The 26,034-nt window shown below is 38.2% G+C and overlaps 2 protein-coding genes across 3 annotated transcripts in view; both read left to right on the top strand.

Annotated features, from left to right (window-relative positions):
* The window catches only part of LOC118353980 (ankyrin repeat domain-containing protein 26-like), a 52,352-nt gene extending 39,270 nt beyond the window's left edge, over nt 1–13,082 (top strand). The window contains exons 7-10 of the mRNA XM_049100385.1: nt 4,021–4,127; nt 7,620–7,690; nt 10,328–10,361; nt 13,058–13,082. Coding sequence (XP_048956342.1) covers nt 4,021–4,127; nt 7,620–7,690; nt 10,328–10,361; nt 13,058–13,061 — 216 coding nt within the window. The 3' untranslated portion in view covers nt 13,062–13,082. The remainder of the gene's footprint in view (nt 1–4,020; nt 4,128–7,619; nt 7,691–10,327; nt 10,362–13,057) is intronic.
* The window catches only part of LOC112674605 (ankyrin repeat domain-containing protein 26), a 140,713-nt gene that overhangs the window by 4,337 nt on the left and 110,342 nt on the right, over nt 1–26,034 (top strand). Inside the window, exon 1 of one of the 2 annotated variants that reach the window (XM_025470969.3) lies at nt 21,320–21,739. The exons of the other annotated variant lie outside the window; for it this stretch is intronic. Coding sequence (XP_025326754.1) covers nt 21,492–21,739 — 248 coding nt within the window. The 5' untranslated portion in view covers nt 21,320–21,491. Of the gene's footprint in view, nt 1–21,319; nt 21,740–26,034 lie in introns of those variants that run through there. 2 annotated transcript variants of the gene reach the window in all.

Below are 26,034 nucleotides of genomic sequence, written 5' to 3'. Positions count from 1 at the left end.
TGCCACAGGGCCAGAGATCTAAGTGAGAGAGAGAGAAATAACGTGCCTGGTGGAGGATTTAAAGCAGTGACCATAAGGATGTTCAGTGGACTTGAGTAAAGAATGGAAGACCTCAAAAAAAAAAAAAAAAAAAAAGAATGGAAGACATCAGTGAGACCCTTACAACAGAGATAGAAGAGTTTAAAAAGAATCTGAGATGAAGAGTGCAATAAATGAAATTAGAATACAGATCTGGAATATTCTCTAGACTAGATCATACATTAGGCCACAAAACAGGCCTTAGGAAGTACAAAAAGATTGAAGTCCTACCATGCACCTTTCCTGACCACAATACTATGAAACTAGAAGTGGACTACAAAAAACCGTCTGAAAAGACCACAAATACATGGAGGTGAAATAACATCGTACTATCAATGTGTGGGCCAACCAGGAAATAAATGAAGAAATTTCAAAATACATGGAAACAAATGAAAATGAAAACACAATTGTCCAAAACCTTTGAGATGCAGCCAAAGTGATTCTAAGAGGGAAGTATATATAGCAATACAGGCCTACCTCAAGAAGCAAAAAAAAAAAAAAAAAAAATCTCAACACAAACTAACCTTACACCTAAAGAAGCTAGAAAAAGAACAACAAATGAAACCTAAAGCCAGCAGAAGGAAGGAGATAATAAAAATTATAGGAAAAATGGTGGTCCTGGGTGGCTGAGTTGGTTAACTGACCAACTCTTTGATTTTGGCTAAGGTCACGTTCTCAGGGTCCTGGGATTGAAGCCTGCTTCAGCCTCCAACCTCAGTCTACTGGTGGATTCTCTCTCTCCCTTTTCCTCTGCCCCTCCCCCCCCGCCTTTAATGTCTTTTTGTTGTCTGATTGCTGAGGCTAGGACTTCCAGTACTATGTTGAATAGCAGTGGTGAGAGTGGACATCCCTGTCTTGTTCCTGATCTTAGGGGAAAGGCTTCCAGTGCTTCCCCATTGAGAATGATATTTGCTGTGGGCTTTTCGTAGATGGCTTTTAAGATGTTGAGGAATATTCCCTCTATCCCTACACTCTGAAGAGTTTTGATCAGGAATGGATGCTGTATTTTGTCAAATGCTTTCTCTGCATCTAATGAGAGGATCATATGTTCTTGGTTTTTCTCTTGCTGATATGATGAATCACATTGATTGTTTTACAAGTGTTTGTTTATGGTATATGTTGATAAAGATTTCAAGATTTTCAGGATAATCCATATTAATTTATAATATATATTATGTATTTATGTTAATTTCTTAGAAATAGAATTTTCTTTTTCTTTTTCTTTTTTATTTCAATACTTTATTTATTTATTCATGAGCGACACAGAGAGAGGCAGAGACCTAGACAGGGAGGGGAAGCAGGCTCTCTGTGGGGACCCTGATGCAGGACTTGATCCCAAGACCCCAGGATCATGATATTCGACCACTGAGCCACCCAGGTCCCTCAGGAATGAATTTTCCAAATTAGACTTTATAAGTTGTTTTTTATATTCCTTTTGGAATATCTGCAAGCCATTTGTGGTTAATCCTGGTTCTAGTTGGCTAGATTATGCATATTGCAGATAGTATTATCTTCCTCCTTGGTATTATTCCCCCAAAATGCAAATAATTTAGTAGCTTTGATTATGCTAAAAATAATCTGTATAAATCAGTATTAGAATTTTTTGCTTTATTAAAATATTTTATTTAAATTCAATTTGCCAGTATATAAACACCCAGTGCTCATCCAGTATTAGAATTTTTATTGATTAAAAAAAAGGAATTTTTATTGATAAGCCATTATATTTTTATTTCTGATTTACATTTTGCCTATAATATAAAATAATTATAAATAGCAATCATAGTGGAAACTAGAATACAAACAGGTTTTTTTTAGAAGTAGATATGCATTAGCGTCCCAGAATTATTATAATTGAGAATAAAATCTCATATCGACTTATTTTCCTTAGCGTAATATCCTAAGTCAGTCATAGAAAGACAATTATATAATCTCATTCACATGTGGAATTTAAGAAACAAAACAGGATCATAGAGGAAGAGATGAAAAAATAAAAAAAGATGGAGTGAGGGACAAAGCATAAGAGACTCTTAATTATAGGAACCAAACTGAGGGTCACTGGAGGGAGTAGGGTGGGAAAATGGGTTAACCGGGTGATGGACATTCGGAGGACACATGATGGAAGGAGCACTGGGTGTTACATAAGACTGATGAATCACTGACCTCTACCTCTGAAACTAATAATACACTATATGTTATTAACTGAATTTAAATTAAAAAGGTAAAATTTTAAAATCTCATATTGAGCTTTATAACAGCTAAGATAAAAATTAATCATTTTATAATAGAAATTTCAGGGACTACTTATTTATGGATCTATTGATTTATTTTTAAAATTTTATTTAAATTCAATTTGCCAGGGGATCCCTGGATGGCTCAGCAGTTTAGTGCCTGCCTTTGGCCCAGGGCGCGATCGTGGAGTCCCTGGATCAAGTCCCACGTCCGGCTCCCAGCAAGGAGCCTGCTTCTCCCTCCTCCTGTGTCTCTGCGTCTCTCTGTCACTCTCTCTATGTCTATCATAAATAAATAAATAAATCTTTAAAAAATAAATAATTTCAATTTGCCAACATAAAGTATAAAACCCAGTGCTCATCTCATCATGTGCCTTCCTTAACCAAGGATTATTTAGTATTAAGCAATCAAAGTTCATTTGAATCTTGTTTCTTTTATTTTTATTTATTTTTATTTTTAATTTTTACAAAGATTTATGTATTTCAGAGAGAGAGCGCACACATGCACAGTCTTGTGGGGGTGGAGGAGGGGCAGAGGGAGAGAGTATCTTAAACAAACCTGGTGCTGAGCACCCAGGGGAGCCCAGAACCCAATGCAGGGTTTGATCCCACGATCCTGAGATCACCACCTGAAACAAAACCAAGAGTCCCTCAATTAGCTGCGCCAACCAGGTGCCCTGAAACCTCTCTCTTTTCATTCAGAGTCCATCTCCTTAGTGACTTATTTGGAGCAGAAGTGATTTATGTTGACATCTGAGCTCCCCATACCACTGATAGAACAGAATCAAGCAAGTTTGTACAACCTGGAGAAAACCTTCACTTTTATTGGAAAGTTCTTAAAACTATACCCCTGGGAACTCTTATTTCTCAAATATTAAGGTTTGCTACAAAAAGGTATTGTCAAATGGGGATAAGCAAATTTAGGACTTCTTTTCTGCTAGATATATAGTGCAGTTTTGTAATATTTCTCAAACACAAATGATCACTGAATCTTTCTTTTGGGGCACAGTATGTACCTTCTTGCAAGTATATATTCTTTGGAATATAAGAAACACAACTCCAGAGATATTCATTAAAATCAATAAAATACTTTAAGTATTTACTACTATGTTTTAGAGATTGGGGATACAGAGATAAAAAAAAAAATAACCCCTTCCTTTGAGAAGCTCTTGGTTAAATGGGGTGAAATAAAATAACTAGAGTATACCATGATCTATATTGTGATAGAAGCAAAGATTCTTGGAACCAGGCAACGTTTGAAGTGAGTTTGTAGAATGACTGCCGTTCATCTGTTGAAGAGGTAGAGGTCTATTTTATTTTTTTAATTTTACTTTTTAAAATTTTTATTTTTTGAGAGAAAACGAGCGAGCAGAAGAGAGAGCACAAGTGGAGGGGAGGGACAGAGGGAGAGGGAGAAGCTGGCTCCTTGCTGCAGAGGGAGTCCAAGGTGGGGCTCCATCCTGAGACCCTGGGATCATGACCTGAGCTCATGAGCTGAAGGCAGACACTTGACCAACTGAGCCACCCAGGCTCCCTGAGAAAGGAGTGTTCTAAAAAGAAGGAGAAGCTAGCAAAATCACAGAGGGATGAGAAGGAAGGGGCTATTTTTATTTCTTTCTATATGTTTAAGTTTAGAGGATCATTTAGAAGTTTTACAATTCAGTATGCAAATATGTAATTTTGTAAATTATAAGTTGTTTTTGCACTTTTACAGGATGACCTGACACCACTTTTAGTTGCTGTAAATGAAAACAAAGAGCAAATGGTGAAATTTTTAGTAGGAAAAGGAGCAAATATACTTGCAGTTGATAAGGTTAAAAGGTACAGTATTTTTTGTTATGTTTTTTTCTTTAAACCTTAACAATTTCTCAAGTTGGAAAGGTTAGCTTGGTAGCAAGAGGATTAATTTATAATTATGTGGTAAAAATGTCGGCATGAGATCAGTTAGGTAGAAAGCAATTATTCTGACAGGCCAACGTGAAGAACAGTGTATAGCAGAGTTCAGAATCCTTTGTAAAATTGATCGATGTCATTTGCAGTAGTTTTTTTTGCCCTATGATTTTATATTAGCTAAAAGGGTTTCATATTAATATTAGTTTTATAGTGTAGACTCCCAACTTTTAGTTATTTTATAACACAATTTTGGACCTCTTAACCCTTTTATTAATATTTTTTAAGTTTCTACTTCGTACTTTTCCTTAAAAGATGCATATTAAGCATTAATAGGAGTTGTTTTGTTTCTTGGATGACTCTTTGCATTATTACTTTTTGTGGAAGAATACTGATGTTGTTAGATGATCCTGAAGTGGTTAATTACCATTACCAGCTACTATGGGTTCATCAGTTTTTATTTTTCATGTCCTGTATGTTTTATTATTTTCATTTTTAATTGGTATCAGTAGAAGGATGAAAGAGAACTTTATTTGAATAGACTTTTACTTTAATGAGGAGAAATCATAGTTGGGTGATAAAGAGAAAAGAGATGGGCTTTAGATTCACAGAAGACTAGGTTTAATTCCTAGCTTGCCTCCTTGCTGGATATGTGACCTTGGAAACATTATTTACCATCACCAGATGCATTCATTTCCAGATATGAAGAAGAGGATAATAATATATTCTTCAAGGCTGGTTGTGTATAAATAATATTTTATATATATAGCATTTAATTTAGTGCCTACTACATGCTTAACTTAGCATCATTAACTGCAACTATGTCTGTTTTATTAGTAGTAGTATTAATATTATTGTTTTAAACCTGTAAATAGCTTTTACACTGACCTGGCCTCCAGGTGGCTTGGAGGTACACTGTATCAGTTTAAGGAAGAAATGGGGAATATTTTTAAAATGACTTTATTTATTTATTCATGAGAGACACACAGAGAGAGCTAGAGACACAGGCAGAGAGGGAGAAGCAGGCTCCATGCAGGGAGCTCGATGTGGGACTCAGGCCCTGAGCCAAAGGCAGAGACGCTCAACCTTTGAGCCACCTAGGTGTTGCAAAATGGAGAATTCTTTTTAAAAACCCTCACCTATTGAGACAAGTGATCTCAGCATAGTTTCTTGTTCATCAAAGGATTTTAAATTAGCAACTTCTAATATAATACTCATGTGGAACAATAGGCTTCTTTATTGTTCCTTCATTTTAGCCATGGGGGTAATTTTCAAAGATGAACACTTGAACATGTTAGTGGTCAATTCTGTAGCAACAAGTGAGATGTTACCCTGATAAAATATATCAAATTAGGTGCTTAAATACTCTGAGTTCTTAAGGATGAAGTTATCTTTCTGTTATTTTAGAACGGTCCTCAAGCTTGCTATAAAATATGATGTAAAAGATGAACCATGAAATATACTCAGGCTTCTCTTTAGAAAGGTTTCCTTAAGATGTATATGGATGGACTGCAGAAGAATATGCTATTATTAATAGTTTTAATATATAAGTGTTTTCATTAAATGCTAGTCATTACTGTGCTACCTGCGTGGCTCAGCTGTTGAGCATCTGACTTGGACTCGGGGCGTGATCCCGGGGTCTGAGGATTGAGTCCCACATCTGGCTCCCTGCAAGGAGCCTGGTTCTCCCTCTGCCGATGTCTCTGCCTCCTCTCTCTCTGTAAGTCTGTCATGATTCAGTAAATAAAATTTTAAAATAAAGTGAAAATGACTTAAAAATGCTAGTTATTACTATACCAGGGTTTAAAATATGGTAAAATACTGTTACTTTCTATGTAACAGCTGAGAAGTTATAATTTGATTCAGGTAGTTTGGGGATGGCAGTGAGTTAGAGCCTATCATCACCCAGAAACAAAGCAAAAGGCTAGACTAGTTAGGAGTAGCAATGGGTGCAGGATTCTTTATGTCAGGACTCTTGAGACCTTTATCCTTAGGGATCCTCACTGTATCTGTTTCATTCCAACTATAACCCTTCTGCGTGGGGTACACATAATGTTACATCTGGGTGCTTTTAAAAAAGATTTTATTTATTTATTTGAGAGAGAGCACAAGTGAGGAGGTGCAGCGGAGAGAGAGGGAGAAGCCAACACTGCTGAGCTGGGAGCCTGACACAGGGCTAGATCCTGAGACCATGACCTGAGCCAAAGGCAGATGCTTAATGTACTGAGCCACCCAGGCACCTCATTATCTGTTTTTTCTAACTAGTTACCTGTGTCTTAAGATGTTCAGTTCAGTAGAAAACTCTATACTTTTCCTTGAGGGTTATGGCCTATACTTCCCCCCTTGAATTTTCCAAGAACATAAGGGCTTCCCTAATACCAGAGAGACATTCCTCCTTCATAAGCCATTTGGATGGAAAAAAGGACATGCTCATCATTCTGTGGTTTCCTTTGATTCTGTTCCTGCAGCATCACTATTGAAACTGGTTCTGCACTCTGATCATGATTGACTTTTACTCCCAGGATGCCCTTGCTGATCTTCATTCCTCAGTCCTCATGGTGATCCACACTTAGACTTCAAACTTACAACCTTTTTTAGTTTATTACATATGATTATGTGCTCAGCTGCTATTCCAAAGCACCGGCGTGCTGTTCTGGCAGCTGGGACTCCTGGCTTTAGCCCCATACACCCTTTCCTTCACACTCAAAAACCTTATGTGGAAACCATATGTTAGCCCAGACCTTCATGATGAATTATCCTTTGAGGATTTTGTTCGTCTTTTCTGCTAGCAGATTTTAGTTGTGACCATTCTAAGCTGTTAAAGACATTCAAATAATGCTACAGGAAGAGACTGGACTTTGCTTTCCCCCTTGTTCCTAGATCTATACCCCAAGCCTGCTTTAAATCCTGTGGAGTGCCTTTTCTTATTAGGTCATGGAAGGTCTCATATTGCCCTTCCCAGAGTAGTGGGCATCACCTTTCCTGAGAGGCCATGTTTTGGGTATAATATCTCATTAAATCCTCCTCTAACAACCTTGTAAACTAAGACAATAAGATTCCTATTTTAGAGGAAGACTTTGACTGGAAGAGAAGTGCCTGGTCCAAGAACAAATAGCTGTTGGTTATAGAGCTAGGACTTCAGGGTTTGAGACACTTTCCATTATGGCAAGCTCTTAGTTTACTGAGCTATAATGCCCTCAATTCATGACTAGTTGATCTTACTTTTGATTCTCCTTTAATTATAATTACATACTTAATAAAAGTTTTTAGAACTTATAAATTTTAAGTATCTATTGGGTAATTTAAGTTTTGATGTTAACTCTGATATTGTTTGAAATACTCAAGAATTTGGTACATTTGGTAAATGTCTTTCATATCAGTATTAAAAGAGTAACATTGTTTATCACTCTTTGTTATATGTAGCAGTCACCAACTAATTTCTGAACATAAAGAAGAAATGAAACCTGAAAATTCTTCACAAAGTCACAATCTAGGTATGACTTTTTAGAGTGAATTACATATGGTGGTCCTAACATAGATGAAGTCAGAGTAAGGAAGTTTTGATAATGAAAGAGCAATGAAAAAAAGAAAAGAAATCCAATGTGTAAATTGCATGGGTATTTTTTTCTTAATTTCTTTCTTAATAGTCTAGGATTCAGAATTATTTAAGAAGTTAATTGTAGGAAATATAAGATATGAGGCAATATTGTCTGAAAAAAATTCGTTATTTTAGTTTTTTTAAAGATTTTATTGATTTATGCATAAGAGACACACAAAAAGAGGCAGAGACATAGGCAGAGGGAGAAGCAGGCTCCGTGCAGAAGCCCGATGTGGTACTCAATCCCAGAACCTTGGATCACAACTTGAGCCAAAGGCAGTTGCTCAACCACTGACCCACCCAGGTCCCTTATTATTAGTTTTGATACCTAAAATCCCACATAGTATCTTTGTGTAAATAAGGAAAAAAAGATTTTTAAGTTAGTATGTTTTATGTTTCCTCTATAAACATTATAAAAAATTATACTTCTTATAAAAATGGATCTTTTAATTTTTACAAGTAGATTTCACTTCGCAAATATTATTACATAGTGATTTGTCTCATTAAAAAGGAACTATCCTTAAAACTGGAACTCTGCAATACCCTGCTGGTACTTTATAGAAATGGCAAACAATAAGAACTGCAAAACTTAGTGTGCAGCAGTACCAATGAGGTTGTTTTTTTAAAATGTAACTATAGTACGGAAGCCTGTTGAGAAGTGAGAAGAGTACATTATTTTACATGTTATATCAACACAATCTCACTATTAGTAACTTCATTTCTCTTAAGTCAAAATGTGAATTGTTGACTTAATAAAGACAATGTTTTCTCCTGTTTGTTGAATAATACCATAATTTTGTAGGAATAAGATACTCTACTGCCATTAGTTAAAAGATTATCATCATAAATATTCAAATAGGGCAACTTGGGCTCAACAAATTATAATCAAAGCACAAAAATGGTTCCCAGTAACAAAGATGTTAACATTGCTTCCTAGATGTGGGGCCTAGTACATTGTATGGTTTGAAATGTGGGAAGAAACCTTTAAGTTAGTGGATCTCTATCACAGAAATTCTGTAGGTTGGCTTTGGTTTTGCGTGTTATAGGAAACAAAGATGAAATAGAGTTTTGGTCTTTAAAGGTGCTCATAATAGAATAGAGCTATCTTTGTGTTGTTGTTGGTTTTTTTTTGTAAGATTTTTATTTATTTATTCATGAGGGAGAGAGAGAAAGAGGTAGAGACACAGGCAGAGGGAGAAGCAGGCTCCCGCAGGGACCCTGATGTGGGACTCAATCCCAGGATTATAGGATCATGCCCTAGGCCGAAGGCAGGTGCTAAACTGCTGAGCCACCCAGGGATCCCCTAGCAGGTGACTTCTAATAGTGACTATAATGGCGATACCTGGGTGGCTTAGTCAGTTAGGCATCAACCCTTGGTGGGTCAGGTATGATCTCATGAGATGAAGACACACATTGTGTTGGGCATTGGATTCTGTGCTCACTGGGGAGTTGGCTTGAAGATTCTCTTTCTTTGCCCCTCCCCTCCACTCTTATACCCTCACTTGCATGCATGCTATCACTAAAATAAATAAATAAATCTTTTTAAAAAAACCAAATAGGCACTAAAACAATAGGGACCAGAATTGTTTTGATGGTTCAGTGATGTCATCAGTATTCCAGTTGTATCCTTTTCAGCTTTCGGTTGGCAGTATTTTTTCTCTCCTTTCCTTTCCTTTTTTTTTTTTTTTTTTTGTTTTTTGTTTTTTGTTTTTTGTTTTTTGTTTTTAGATTTTATTTATTTATTCATGAGGGACACAGAGAGAGAGAGGTAGAGACACAGGCAGAGGGAGAAGCAGGCTCCATGCAGGGAGACTGATGTGGGACTCAATCCCGGGACTATAGGATCACGCCCTAGGCGGAAGGCAGGTGCTGAACCGCTGAGCCACCCAGGGATCCCCAAGAAAATATTTTAAAAATAGTTTATTTATTTATTTGAGAGAGAGATAGACAGACAGCAGAAGTGAGGTGGGAGGGCAGAGGGAGAGAGAAAAGCAGACTCCCTGAGGGTCTCCACCCAGGACCCCAGGAGCATGGCCTCAGCTGAGCTGAACTTTGTGATGAGGTGTTTCATCCTGAACTTAACAGTCTCTACTGAAAAGCTGGAGAAGTTCCGCTGTGTTCCAGCCAAATATGTATAGTCTGTTTTAACTGCTCCTAGTAGTGGAAGTCCAGAAAACTCATACTGTTTAAGTTTGCCATTGTCACTTTATGATAATGACTCTGCTAATGATACCATTTCCTGTCAGTCTCATGGGGTTTGGTTACAATAATGGTCATTAGAAACATTCACTTGTAGGTATCACATTCTGATAACTAGAATTCTTTTCTTGAATTTGGTAAATATAGAGGAGAAAATGAGATTTCTTAATGCATTAACTGCCTACCAATAGTACAATTAATATCCACTGTGGTGTGGTTTCCAGGTATGGTCCAAAGGAATACTTTTCAACAAGTCATCATCGGTCTTACACTTTTAATATTCTGTATTTTTCTACTGTTGATTTAAAATGTTTTTTGCTGCTTTCTTTACTAGTGGATAAGAATTCTGAAGAAGACTCTTTAAGCAGGTAGGATTTTTATGGATTTTTAAAAATTATGTGTTAACTAAGGGAGTGCAGAGAAAAGCATTTGTTGAGTGTTCTCTTCTGGGCTAGACACTATATTATGTGCTTAATATGTGTTATATAGTCATTGCAATAGTTTCACCAAGTAGCTGTGCTGTTATAGCCTACTTTTTATTAACTAGTCAGCTGTGGTTCAGGGAGGTGGATTAATTGACCCAGGATTCCATAGTTAATGAGTAGCAGACCCATGATTTGACTGTTAGCCTGTGTGGCTCCCACATCCATTCCTTTGTCCTCAGCAGCACTGGAATTAGGATACAGATCTTAGATCAACTCAGAAAGTCGAATTTCACTATGTGTTAACTCTGATTTAGAGTTTTCCTAAGAACCAGGCTAGTCCAAGCATTTTCCTAATATATTGGACACAACTAGTAATAACTAGAGGTAATTATTGCAGTGGTAACTAGTTTCTTGTTTTTACTGTCAAAGATTTTGGAGTGGATCTCAGTTACCTATGGCCACAGTAAGCAAGCCCTTTTACATAAGCAAGCCCTAGTGTGGCGAGTTCTTAGATTTAGTGCCGTCTGCTCCCCTTGAGATGAATGATTTTTCTGAGAGTGAAGGATACGTAATCTAGGTATAGACCATGTTACATTAATTAAATGTATCATCTATTTAACAGATGTTTCTAAGCAATTGTCTATTTACTGACTTCTCAGTCTAATTTCCCCCTTTAGGCTGGCACATTTGATAAATTCTGTGAAGCTTTTTCTTTCTTTCTTTCTTTCTTTCTTTCTTTTTTTTTTTTTTTTTTTTTTTTGTAGAATTTTTTCTTTTTCTCCATGACTTTTCTATAGGCTTTACTTGATTTTTTTGTTAATTTTCTTCTCCAATTTTCTTGGTGTTTATTTTATTCCATTACTTTTTTCCATTTCTGCCAGCTAAGTATTCTGCATTTTTCTACAGACAAAAAGAAAAGCAGATAGAATTTCAGGGTTTTAAATAATTTATTTATTTTTTTTTTTTTGTTTTTTGTTTTTTTGTTTTTTTTGTTTTTTGTTTTTTTTTTGTTTTAAAGAATTTAGAGATGCGTTAATCAAAATACCCCCTGGCACAGTAACCCGTGTTTAACATCCTTACCAAGTGGTTGTTGAAGTGGAGAATTTGAAACTCAAAAGGGATTAAAGTGACTTGCTTGGATTTGATACCGTGACAGAAATGAGGTTTAAGTTTAGATTTTTCCCCCTCTTTTTCTCATCTTGTAGGTGAATGTTTTAACCATAGAAAGATAGGGAGTGGGTCTACTGGGAATTAGCAGGGGAGGGCACGTTTCAAGAAGAACCACACTGGTTGAATAGGAATAAGAGTGTTAGAAAAGATGTCAGAATATTGGGGTTTATGACAAGATAGATACAGATGAATTACAAGAACGAAGGACACAAGATATTGGGTGTTGTTTAGAAAGGTATATTAAAATAGAGGGTTCCAGAGAGTCCTGAGCAGCTTTTTTATTTGTTGGTTTAATTGAAGGAACTAGCATACTTCAGGGTTTCTGTTGAGAAACATTAAAATCATTTGAGCCACTGGCAAGAGTGTTTACAGCAAATAGGAATGGGATATCACCGACTTCTACCCCAACTTACAGAAGGTGGCTTAGATCCTCTCAAATAATAGGGGAAAGGGAGATTCTGAAGTATATAGATGAATGGCCCAAGATAGTGGTCTTGTCATCGCTCCACCTCTTTTCCTAATTCTTGGTTGCCCATCCCATGTATGTGTAGGGTTTGGTGGAGTAGGACTGGCTGTCAGATCAATAACAGAGCTTCATCTGGGTAGTTGGTAAGATGCCTGCATTGAGATGACTGCTTGGATGACTCAGACTCCATTTAGCTGGTTCTCCAGGGGCAGGAGATAGCTCCTATTCTTGGTCATTTAGGCCTTTCCTTGTTTTGGGAGTCTGTGCCTTGGCAGGCTAAAGACTTAAACGTTGGAGAGTGCCACGGAGCCCTGCAGAGGAGTGTCCAGGAGTGGGAGCTCACAAAAAAGAAAATATTAGGCATTGTGTAGCGAAATAGAGGCACAGCTATCAGGACTGTTTTTATAGCAGTTTCTCTTCCTGGGTATCTGAGTGCCCTTGACGATTTTTAACGTCTTGCTAGTTTATGTAAATAAACTATGTAAATAAAGCAGGACTTGTGGAGGGGAAAAAGTTGAATTTTATAATTTTTAATCTTTCAATCGCTCCGGGAGTAATATTCCCACTAATAACATATACATTTGTTCTTTAACATTTGTTTGTTTGTTTATTTAAAATTTAAGTATAGTTGACACAATGTTATGTTAGTTTCAGGTGTACAGCATAGTGATTCAGCAGGTCCATATTGTTACCCCATGCTTACCACAAGTGCAGTTACTATGTGTTACTGCATAATGCTATTACAATACTATTGACTATATTCCCTATGCTGTACTTTTATCCCTGTGACTTACTATAACTGGAATTCTGAACCTCCCACTTCCCTTCACCCATTTTGTCAGTCTCCCACCCACTTCCTTTCTGGCAATACAGAATTCTCTGTATTTATGGGTCTGTTTTTGCTTTTTGTTTGTTCATTTGTTCTGCTTTTTTGATTCTACATATAAGTGAAATCATATAGTATTGGTCTACTTCTGTCTGACTTATTTCATTTACCCTCCAGGTAATCCACATTGTTGCAAATGGCAAGATTTAATTCTTTTTATCACTTAGTAATACTCCTCTGTGTGTGTGTGTGTGTGTGTGTATGTGTGTGTGTGTTATACATCTGTTGATGGACACAGGTTGCTTTCGTATCTTGGCTGTTGTAAATAATGCTGCAATAAACATTGGGGTACATATATCTTTTCAAATTAGTGTTCTCTTTTTCCTTGGGTAAGTAAGTACCCAGCAGTAGAATTACTGGATCATGTGGTATTCCTATTTGTACTTCTTCAGGGAACTCCATGCCGTTTTTCACAGTGGCTGCACCAATTTCTGTCCGCATCCCCAGCACACGAGGGTTCCTTTTTCTCTGCATCTTCACCAACACTTGTTTTTTTGTGTTTTTGATTCTAGCCATTCTGACAGGTTTAAGGTGATAATTCACAGTGGTTAACTTTTGTATAATTAGCTTTCAAACATTTCAGAGAATTCTTTACCTGTCACACTTAGTTATGGGAACTAAGATATGGGGCCTTTACTGGATATTTCACAGGATAGGAGAGGTGAAAGCAAAATAGATAACTAAAACTTTTTTAAAAACAGAGGCCAAGGGGCACCTGGCTGGCTCAGCGGTTGAGCATCTGACTTTGGCTCATGGCATGGTCCCGGGGTCCCAGGATCGAGTTCCACATTGAATGGCTCCCTCCATGGAGCCTGCTTCTCCCTCTATCTGTGTCTCTGTCTCTTTCTCTGTGTCTCTAATGAATACACAAGTAAAACCTAAAAAAAAAAAAAAAAACAAAAAACACTGAGGCCAAAGGGCGCCTGGCTGGCTCAGTCAGTTAAGTATCTGCCTTTGGCTTGGGTCATGATCTCAGGGTCCTGGGATGGAGCCCCACATCATGTGGCTCTCTGCTCAGTGGGGCACCTGCTTCTTTTTCTCCCTCTGCCTGCCTCTCTGCCTACTTGCACACTCTTTCTCTCTCTCTCTCCAATAAATAAATAAATAAATAAAATCTTTTAAAAAATAACAAGCCAAATTTTGAGAGACCTGTACTCTGACAAACTATAAAACTTTGGTGAAAGAAATTGAAGATGACACAAAGAAGGGGAACGACATTCTATGCTCATGGATTGGAAGAACACCTATTGTTAAAATGTGTATAGTACCCACAGCAATCTACAAATTTAGTGCAATGCCTATTAAAATCCAACAACATGTTTCACATAACTAGGGCAAACAAGCCTAAAATTTCTATGGAACTAATGAATACCTTGAAGTAAAGCAAATAAAAATTTAAAGTTTTACTCATAAGGTCTGCACACTTACACTGCAGTGCTCATTTCCCAGGTCTCTGAGTGCATGATTAGAACTAATATGCATGGCAGTGGGAGTGACCCCCACATTACATATTTGACCTGTGTCATCAGAGCTATCATAGTATAAAAGTTTAAGCAGAGGGGCACCTGAGTAGCTCATTGATTGAGCGTCTGCCTTTGGCTCAGGGCATGATCCCAGAGCCAGGATTGAACCCTACATCAGGTTCCCCACAGGGTCCCTGCTTCTCCCCCTGCCTATGTCTCTGCCTTTCTCTCTGTGTATGTCATGAATAAGGAAATAAAATATTTTTTCAAAAATTTAAAAAGTTCAAACAGAAACCTCTGAAACTGTCTCCAACCCTTCATTTGAAAGAGTAAACCAAAACAACCCTGAATGCTGGGAGAGATTCAAAGTGATAGTGCTAGGAGAGATGCAGTGGAATAGTGATAAAGGATGAAAGGCTGGTGAGCTCTATCACATTTCTGCTTGATTCACTAGTCTGGCCCATTCAGAGACTAGAGAGATTGTGGCAAGTATCTGTAGTTACTATAAACTTAATCAAATAGAAGTTCCAGTCATAGTTATCGTGCACCTCTTATCGCCACCAGAAAAGATTAATAAGACATCAGGTACATGGTATCTCACCATGGCAAATGCATTCTTTTCTATTCCGCTAGTGAATCAGAAATAGTTCATATTTTTGTAGAATAGACAGTGTCCGGTCATTTCATTTGTCTCAGGGCTATATTAACTCATATAACTAGACCATTTGAACATCCCCAGAATATCTCATTGGCCTATCATATTGACACCATGCTAATTTGACATGATAAGTAGTAAGTAGCTATAATGCTTTGTGCTCTTGGCAAGACCACATGAATTGACATTTCAGGGAGGTTTTGAGGCATCTAGTGGGCATGCCAGGATATTCACACAGGAGTGAAAGAAAAATGGCCACATTTTGAATACCTTTTCACAAAGGCAGAAACTGGAAGACCTCTTTTGGTTCTGGAGGTAGCATATTTTACACCACTAATTTTCAATGAGTTGGGGGTGGGGTGGTGGTAGAATAATTCTACACCTCAGCGGGCATTTGGCAGTGTCTGGAGACATTTTTTTGACATGTAGAAAACTGTACATATGTAATGTATAGAATTCAGTGAGTTTGTGGATAAGTATATACCTGTGTGAAACGACCACTACCTTAAGGCCATAGACCTACCCATCACCTCCCAAAGTTTCCTCCCACCCTTATTAATTAATTAATTGGTAATAACAATTAACATAAAGTCTACTAAGCAAATTTGAAGTATACAATGCATTATTATTAGCTATAGACACTATGCTAACAATAGATTCATCTGGAGACATTTTTGATCCTCACAACTGAGGATATTGCTGGCATCTAGTGGGTCAGTGTCAGGAGTGCTGCTAAATATACCCAAGAGAGGCCTCCACAACAATCCACCATGTCCATGGTACAAGGGTTTTTAACCTTGTCCTACACTGAGTACTCCTTTCATCCATACACCTTGGTGAAACTAAAGAATGCAAGACTTCAGTGGTCTCAGAGCAGATGAATTGTGCAGCAGGTGCAGGCTGTGTTTAAGGAGCGCCACTGTTTTGTCATAGGTTGCAGTAGACCCTATGATATCCATGGTGTCAGTGGTGGAGAAAAGTTTTACTGTGGATCTTAGGGCAAGTCCCTGTTGTAGAATCAGAGTGCAGGCCCTTGGAGTTTTCTGATATTGAGTCTCCATCAGAAACTTTCTTGTAGAGAAGCCCTATAGGAGACAGAAATGACTTGGTTTTAGTAAACCTTCTGTGCTCAGTCACTAGCTGGACACAGCCTAGCAGAGACACAAGGCCTTGGTGTGAGTGCTACAGTGAATATGAAAATGTAGCAGCTGTCTACTTTTTGACCTACAACTCAACTGTGCTCAGTATGTTAGATGCTCTTGAAGACAAATCTGAATAGTGCGACTCCCTGGCCTCTATATTAGTCTGGGTGCAATCAGAAGACAGATATAACATAGTATTTTAAACAGTAAAAGTTTTATACAAAGAATTAATAAATTATGATGAGATAGTAATTAAAAGATGGAAAGAGAAGTCTGAAGAGTGTACCACAAAAGTACTAACTGGAAGGAGGGTTCAAAGTTGCTAAAGATGTGATTATAGCAAAGCAAATGGCAGAGAATTTTGAGTCCTGCCTCTGTGCATCCAATTACCAACCTCAACTCATTTGTGTCCCAGAGGGTTGTTCCTGTTTGCCTGGAGATTGAGCACTGGCCCTGGCCCATGTTCTGGTTTGTTTCCCTTCTTCTTCATCTTTGTCTTCATCTTCATCTTTGTCTTCTTTGTCTTTCCTTCTCTTCCTCCTTTCCTTCTTCCCTTCTTCTCTTTCTCCTTCCCTTCTCCTCCTCCTTTTCCTCCTCCTCCTCCTCCTTCACCAGCATCAGAAGTACTCTTCCCAGCTGTGCACTCCAGAGCATGCAGTCCCTACTCCAGACAATGGCCCTCCTAAGAAGGATACCATGCCCCCAGCAAATGCTCTTGACACCCTACTCTCTCTCTGTGCCTCCAGTCCTTAGCCTTCACTCTGCTGTATCCCTAAGGGGTTTGTTGCATCCTTCTGCATGTGCATATGATACACTGGAGGCCTTGCACTGCTCTGGCGGTTGGTGGGATCATTGTGCCCTGACACTCTCTACACATCCATTTATCAGACGGGGCTCCCTGCACTCCTGAAGGATATTTTCTGCTTGCATGATGAGTAGCGTGGACCAGCTTTGGCCAAGGCAACTCAGTGGTTGCAGTTCAGACATCTCCTTCAAGGAGATCTAAATCCCAGTCTTGGGAATCTCTCTTTTGGGTAATCTTTCTTGGGTAATCTTGCACCCTAGGATATTTGGATTTCTTTTCTCACCTTTATAGTTGATCCTGTTAAAGTTCATCATTTTTTGTGTTAAAGATTCCCTGTTCAAATTACTAAGTGGTTTGTCTCTTATTTGGACCCTCACTGATACACTATCCCTTCTTTTTGGAATGTGCTTCTCTCCCTCCCACTGGCTAACCCCTATTCATTCTTTAAGTTTTAGCTTTGATATTGCTTCTTCCGGTGCATCCATCCTTGACTCACTACCCTCATTTTTACATTACTCCATAGGCCCTTTGTGCTCACCTTAATGTGGCACTAAATCTCACCTCACTCCGTGAATACCGCAATGTCATGTTTGTTGTTCCCTCACTGACTCTCACAATGCCAGAATAAAGGTTTTCATTATGTGTTTCTGATTTAACTTTACAGACCCTTTGAGGTGGTTCACCCAGGTCAGGGATCTCCAGTATACAGTGGTCCAGGTCACCATCAGCACACTGGAGCCCTCATATTCACATCAAGGTTTAATTATGATATAGTTTCAGTTTTCCTAAGTAGATACAGTGGACTGCAAGGGAAGAGATGTCCAAAAGAATGAATAACCAGTTATGAAAAAGTGGGGTTTTTTTGTTTAAATATTTTCATTTATTTGAGAGTGAGGAACACAAGTGGGTGTGGGGACAGAGGGAGGGGGAGGAGTAGACTCCCCGCTGAGCAGGGAGCTCAAGGCAGGCAACCCCAAGGCCCCTGAGTCCTGACCTGAGCTAAAGAAGCCTTTTAACTGACTGAGCCATCCAGGTGCCCCTATGCAAAGTGTGTGGTGAATTTCTTGGCAACACTTAAAAGGAGAAAACATTCATGACAGTCCTGAATTTGAATTGGAAAACCTGAGCTAAGGGATTTGTTAAGGCATTCATATCTCAGTTGTTTTGTCATAAAACAAATATTACTCTAACACTTTGTTATTTTCATTGGTATAACTACCAAATCAGTATGCAGCAAAGTTGAACCAGGGCATACATGAGACTTGGATGGGGATGGGAGTTCTAATCAAGAACTTTCCAGAGGATGTCTGTTCTAGATCTAAAATTATTTTCCACAGAAGTCTGGGAATGGATATCTTAGATTTCAGGTGATTGTGAGAAAGTCTTGGGAGATCCACATAGCATTTGACCAAGGAGCACAGAATCTCAGAGTTGGACTCCCATATTCCCTTTGAGTATCTCTGATCTATACAAAAACACTACAGTCAACCAAATTCTTCAACATACCTGGAGTCCTGGTGTGGAGTTCTTATCTCCTTATAGCCTGGTAATGTTGTTGCCTCTCATTGCAGGCTGCATTAGGAAATGTCAGAGTCTTCTATTCAATTGTCACTGCAGAGAGCCTTTACTGGTCTCATAAGTCACCCTGGGGAATTCTAAGGACAAAACGATAATTTTCTAGCTGGCATCTGTAGGAGACCAATGCTTGATGATCATAGTTGAAATCACTCACACACACCAAAACCATTTGTTCCGGCTAAGCTGAATAGGTCCAAGAAATGTTGTTTCTTTGTTTTTGTTCATTGTTCTTCCACCAATGAAGACAACTGTCCTGGAACTAGCCACCTCCTAACCGGGACCCTAGTGCTCTCCAGAGTTCTGTAGGTCATTCCAGCAGCAATTTCTGAAGATGCCTACCCCCTTAGTTTCTAGGTTGCTCATTCCAAACAACTTATTGTCAAATCATGCAACCTATACACACAAAATGACATTAAATGGCCTCTAAAATAAGTGCCTACATTTATATCTATGCATTTGTCTTTCTGTAAAAATAGACAATTCCCAATTTTGCTGGTGCATCTTATGCAACAGTAGTTGCCATTAGGTTTTTTGGTTAATTCCTTTAAAAAAAGAGTTTATTTATCTATTTGGGAGAGGAGAGAGAGAGAGAGAGAGAGAGAGAGAACAAGCATAGGGAGCAGCAATGGGAGAGGGAGAAGCAGGCTCCCACTGACCACTGACCACATAGCCTGACAAGGGGCTTGATCTCAGGAACGCTCAGATCATGATGTGAGCTGAAGGCAGATGCATAACCAACTGAGCCCCCACTTTCTCCCTTTTAAAAGTAGGCTCCCCACCCAACATGAGCCTTAAAATCACAACCCAAAGATCCAGAGTTGCATATTCTACTAACTGAGCCAGTCAGGGGCTCCTACTTTGGTTAATTCTTAAAGTCATTAAAAAATGTAGTAGGAATCTTGTGAGTTTGGAGGTAGGTTTTTTATTAACTGTTGTCATGGGTGTGCTCCTGCTTTTTTTCTATCTGTGTCACCCACAATGTCACCTATAGTCCCATTGTAATTAGAGGATCAATTACCAAATTAAAAGGAGATTCTGTAGACAGTCAGTATACAGCATATAAGTATACATGTATGCCACATACACGTATATATGAACAACCCATCCTGTTTGCATTTTACTTGATTTTGTGTCAACTGCATCATATGATTCTTCAATACTAGATCTTTCTGGTGAAATCTTTACCGTCCAATTTGTGCCTTCCTTAAGTACCTACCAAAATCTGCCAAATTCTATTAACAAATATGTAGCTTAAAAGTTCTTCACTTTTCGCCAAATAATTACACAGACATAAAAAGAATTACATTTACAAGTTATAATTGAAAAATATATCATTGCAGTAGAAAAATGAAAAAGCCCAGATATAAATACATCAAGAAGTATTCAGGATTTACATAAGGGAAAAACCTTCTGGAAGCTAAGGAGGGATGTCAAATAAGACTTGAACTCAAAGACACGACATGCATCTAAATACACTGATTCAAGGAGATTGATTCTGTTAATATTAATTCTTTTAATGTAGTTACAAATTCTCACCATGAATTCTTTAAATTTGGCATAGTGATTAAAAATTCATTTCAAATAATGTAGAGGTAAATATCGCCAAGAGAATACAGGAAAAGAAGATTAAGAAGGGAACTATGCACCTGTAATGGATACTAAAACATATTCTATAAAGAAGTTAAAATAGTAGAGTACTGAGACAAGACGACTGGTCAATTGAACCCGATGTAAAACACAGAATCAGAAAAACATAGCAGAATTTATGATAAAGTGGCATTTTAAGCTAGGTGAGAAAAGACGTATTATTTAGAAGAAGCAAATAACTATTTTTTAAAAACAGTTCTTAAATGTTGGGGCACCTGTGTGTCTCAGTTGGTTAAGCCTCTGTTTATTTTTATTTTTTCAGCTCATATTCCTCTCTCTCTCTCTCTCTCTCTCCCACTCTCTCTCTCTCAAAAAGAAAAAAAAAAATCTTAAATGTTGCACCACACTCCAAACTAAAACTTGGATTGAAGTTAAAGATTAAATTGGCGAATTACAGCAAAAAAATAAAAATAAAATGTAAACGTAAAGCTGGGCCAAAAGGGCCAAATGGGAGGGTTATGAGGCATGCAGAAACGGGTTTTCATTTCATCTAGGGAATGTGAATTGTCCTCCCCTTGTGAGCTTGCACTTGATGATACACATTGCCACGTCTGACCATGAGAACAGTTTTCTGTTGGCTGCATCCGCTGCATTCCATGGAGACTGACAGGGGTCCCGAGGGATGTGGAAGAGGAATAAACTGAGGGAGAGCATTCGTTAGGGAAGTATTCTGGGGGAACGTGCTTTCATGCACTCTAGCCCTAGTCGTATATAAAGACTCCTTTTTTAAAAAAAGATTTTATTTTATTTCCGTATTCACGAGAGAGACAGAGGCAGAAACACAAGCAGAGGGAGAAGCAGGCTCCCTGCAGGGAGCCTGAGGTGGGACTTGATCCCAGAATCCGGGCTCAGGGCACTCAAACCCCGAGCCACTCAGGGCCCGGAAGACTACTTTTACACACCCCAGAGTCTTTTGTAAATGTTCCATAACGCTCAGCCGCCCTGCAACGTCTGAAGGGAAGCCAGCTCAGCCCACGAGGAATCCGGGGATTTGAGAGCTTGGGCTTTGCACATGCGCTTTGGGCACCCTTGGCCACCGGCCCTCTGTGCGCAGGCGCAGTGACGCAGTTTCTGAGGCGCGCAGGCGCATTTGTGTTTAGTAGCGTTGCTGGGTTACATTTGTTCTGTGTAGGAAGATTCTAAATCCTTGAGCTCAGTTGTTGGGACGTTGCCGCGAGGCCGGCTTGCCTTATTTCTAGCGCTAAGTGTTGAGCTGTAGAAGCGGCTAAAACCTGTGTCTGTGAAGCCTGAAAGCTTTGCGATGAAGAAAATGTTTAGCTTCAGGGGTAAGAGGGGCGAGCTGCCCTTGGGCTTCAACATCAGCCCGCGGAGGGCCGGCTCGCGGCGCCTGAATGGTACCAAACTCGCCAACCCGGGCCCCGGGTACCACATCCGAGTCGGAGATCTCAGAAAGATCCACAAAGCTGCCAGTGGGGGCAACGCAGCGAAAGTGCAGCGGATTCTGTTGCTGGGGATAAATGACTTGAATGATAGAGACAAGATGAACAGGTAATAGGGACTTCGCAGCTGGCGGGGAGGAGGCAGGGCGGACGGGGAGAGGCGCTCACCTTGCTGGCCTGAGTCTGGAGAGCTGAGCCCTGGGTGACCACCCAGGGCGCTTGGCCGTCTTTCTTCTGGTGGCCCCGCAGCACGTACCTAGGTCGTGGAACCTTACCTGGGGTCTACTCCGGCCCACGGAGCAACAAAACGTCTTCAGCTGCCTTCGGACCCGTTCATAACTATTAAGTTATGATAACTATTAAGTGACAGAGTTCAAGTAGGAATCAAACCCAGGTTGAGCTGCCTCCGTAGGGAGCACGTTACAGACAGTTTTGCCATGATTTAACGGATTTTCATAGTAGTAGAAACAAAATTAAGGGGACACCTGGGTGGCTGTGTGGGTGAGCATCTGCCTTTGGTTCAGGTCGTGATCCTGGGTCCTGAGAACCCCAGTCGGGTTCCTAGCCTGCGTCTCCCTCTGCCTATGTCTCTGCCTCTCTCTCTCTGTCTCTCATGAATAAATAAAATCCTAAAAGAGAAAAGAAATGAAATTAACTGTATATAGTAATTTATTTTTAATGGACATCTTCTTATACCAATGTTATTAAAAAGTGCATGTTGAGAGAAGTAATTCCCAGAATTGCTCAACATATAGACTGAGAATTATTTGAATACAGGGCAATATCTGACTTATATCTGTATACAGTTCATACCTATATTATTTTATGAGAGACCTTGGAAGGAGATTTTGAATTGGGAAGATGGTTCTGTCCGTGAATAGGAAGACTCATTTTTCTGAAAATGTGTACTTTTCCCGTGTTTATCAGTATTCCACAATGCAATAAAAACGTTATGGTTTTAAATTTTGAGCTTATACATGCTGTCTCTCTTTTTTCATTGTGATCAAATTAAAAAATTTTGGAATTATTCACTGTATTGTGCACCTGAACCTAATGTAACACAATATGTCAACGAACTGGAACTAAAAGAAAAACTTAAAAAGAGAAAAATTTTATAGAATAGACAGATTTTCCCTTCTAGATATTAAAAATGTAGCTTAAATTTCCACAAATTATTCGTTTACTAATAGCTGAAAAGCCGGATGAATGAATGGAACAGAATAGAAAATGCCAAACATCTAAATATATGTTAAGACTTTATAACTTGATGCTGGTGAAAAGGTGAATCATTCATAGTGTTGATGATACATCTGCTATTTGAAGAAAACTAGCTAGAATTTTATCTCATAAAAATAAGTTCCAGATGGAATGCAGATTAAAAATGTTAAATATGCAAAATAAAGTACAAAAGAAGAAAACACAAATTCTTATATGCCCATTTCTTATGTTGGTGAAGACCATCCTAAGAATGACTTTAAAAGCAAGAATTCTGGAGGTTGATTTAGCCACATAAAAAATTAAAACCCTCTGTATATCATAAAATAATACTAACAAAATAAATGTGAATGTACTTGCAAAATATTTACGACATATGTGTATCAGATAAAAAAATATATCTTCAGGGATGCCTGGGTGGTTCAGCGATTGAGCATCTGCCTACGGACCAGGGCGTGAACCTGAGGTCCTGGGATCAAGTCCCACATTGGGCTCCCTGCATGGAGCCTTCTTCCCTCTCTGCCTGTGTCTCTGCCTCTCTCTCTGTGTCTCTCATGAATAAATAAAACTATTAAAATACATATATATTTATATATATTCATTTTACAGGGAATATTAAAGGAATGAAATAGGGGCCCCTGGATGGCTCAGTCAGTTGGCTTCTTTTGACTTCTTTTTTTTTTTTTTTTTTCTTTTTTTTTTTTTTTCTTTTTTTTTTCTTTTTTCTTTTTTTTTCTTTTTTTTTTTTTTTTTTTTCTTTGACTTCTTATCAGGTCATGATTTCTGGGTCCTGGAATTTAGCCCTGGGTCAGGCTTCCTGCCCAGTGGGTGTCTGCTTTTCCCTCGGCCTCTCCCCTCTGCTGGTGTGCTCTCGCTCTCTCTCTCTTTCTCAAATAAATAAATAAAATCTAAAAAAAAAAAAAAAAAAAAAAAAAGGAATAAAGTCCCATTTTCCATCTACAAGCTTTGTGAAGATAAAGAATGATGGTACTTATACTACTGTTTAAAGTTAAGTTGCCTTAACTTAAGCCATGACTTGAACCAATGGCAGATGCCTAACTGAGCCACTCAGGTGTCCCTCTTTCTAGTTAAAATTATTTGAGAGGTGGGGGAATGGTATTTTCTGACAACTTTTAGCCTCTTCGGGAGTAAGGGGAATGTTTTTATCTGTACCTGTAGATTTTATTATGCATACATTAAATATATCCACATGGTTTTTGTTATGTGCAGCTTTATAACATGTAATAAGTAAATGATAATTTTATTTTAGTTAAATCCTTATGCAAATAAAAACTAGTAAATATAAATGATATTGCAAAAGCTTATAGAATTTTAGTAGTATCCGTCTTCTGAAAAAATAAAAAATAGCAAATATAAATGATTATTCCTATTTCAAAATATTACTTTACTTTTAAAAGTTTTCTTTAAAAATATTGAACTCTCCTAGTGCCTGGTTGGCTCAATCAGTTGAACATCAATCAGACTCTTGATTTTGACTCTGGTCATGATCTCAGGTTTGTGGGGTTGAATCCCCTGTTGGGCTCCATGTTCAGTGGGAGACTGCTTGAGATTGTCTCCCTCTACCTCTGCCCTTCACCCCACTCATGCATTCTCTCTTTCTCAAATAGATAAATCTTTTAAAAATATTGAACTCCCCAAATGTTTGTATCTACCCTTTTAGTCCATCTATTTATCAAACAGAACCTAAACACAGGTTATGTAGCAGACATAATCTACTCAGATCTTTTCATTCTTAAAAAGACTTCATGTTGCCCAGTATGAGCAAGATGAGAAATTTTTTTTTTATTTTTTAAAAACTTTTATTTTTAAGTAATCTTTGTATAGAGAAATTAAGGACACATGCTCTACTGACTGAGACAGCCAGGCACTGCTAAGAGAAATTTTACTTTATTTTGTAACGTTTAAAGATTTATTTATTTTAAAAAGAGAGAGAGGGTCGTGGGAGAGTGGAGGGACAGAGAAGAGAGAGGATCTCAAGCAAACTCCACACTGAGCACGGAGCCTAATGTGGGGCTCCATCTTATAACCTTGAGATCATCCTGAGCCAAAACCAAAAGTTAGACATTAAACCAGCTGAGGCACCCAGGTGCCCCTAAGATAAGAAATTTAAAATTGAAGTATTAGGACTTAATCTCAACTGAAGTTTTTCCTTGGAACTTCCTGTCAAATGAAAACATTTCTGAAGATAGGAAATTGTAGAAGATAACCTTTACCTGCCTTTTTGAAATTTATAATAGTATTAAATATGAATATTTATAATTGGAAATACTTGATTTCTATAAATCTAAATATTTTCCATTAATTTAAATGTTTAATAAAATGAGCTGTCCCTGGTCATGAATCCTCAGTTTCTTTTGGCTTAAAGTTCTTTGAAAATCAAAATAAGAATTACTTTAAAAAAATTCTTAAAAAAAAAAAAAATTCTTTTGTTATTTTAGTCCTCTTTTCCCATTAAGCTTTCAAGAACTAGAACTTTTTTTAGTTCTTGAAAAATAAAATGCTGACCATATGACTAGAAGTGCAATAGACCTGTTGTATATGCCATTATTTCATTTAAGGCACCATAGATTGTATGATGCCCCACTACATTATGTACCAAGGAGAAATTTTTTAAAATACTGCCATTTATAGTTGTAAGACATTTTGAATTATAAATTGCATTGCAATGTCAGAGATATTAAAAGGTGACAAAATGAGCATCTTGGAATCATTGAAATATAGTATTCTTGCTCATCCTTAAAACACAGCTGCAAAGAAGGCATAATTGGATCACTTTACCTAATTGAATGTTGTCTTTGTAAGTTGTAGTAGTAGTTATAATATTTCTCCTAGGAAGTATTCTAAACGCTGTGCATAGTTCCCCATTTAAGGATCATGATGAGGTCTTGTGAGATAACTATGCTTTATTTTATTTATTATTATTGTTTAATAATGTCTATAACCAACATGGGGCTCGAACCCCTGGCCCCTGAGATTGAGTCACATGCTCTTCATAGTGAGCCAAACAGGAGACTCAACATAAGTATTTCTATGCCCATTTTGTGGATGAGGAAATTGTGAAAAAGCTAAGTGATAACTATTAAGTGACAGAGTTCAAGTAGGAATCAAACCCAGGTTGAGCTGCCTCCTGAGGTCATGCTCTTCCTAATCAGATAGGCTGCTCTTTTA

Source organism: Canis lupus, chromosome 2 (genome assembly GCF_003254725.2).
Source record: "Canis lupus dingo isolate Sandy chromosome 2, ASM325472v2, whole genome shotgun sequence".
In the NCBI taxonomy this organism is placed as follows: Eukaryota; Metazoa; Chordata; class Mammalia; order Carnivora; family Canidae; genus Canis; species Canis lupus.
Note: the sequence above shows the minus strand (reverse complement) of the source record. Positions and strands in the feature narration are given on the sequence as shown.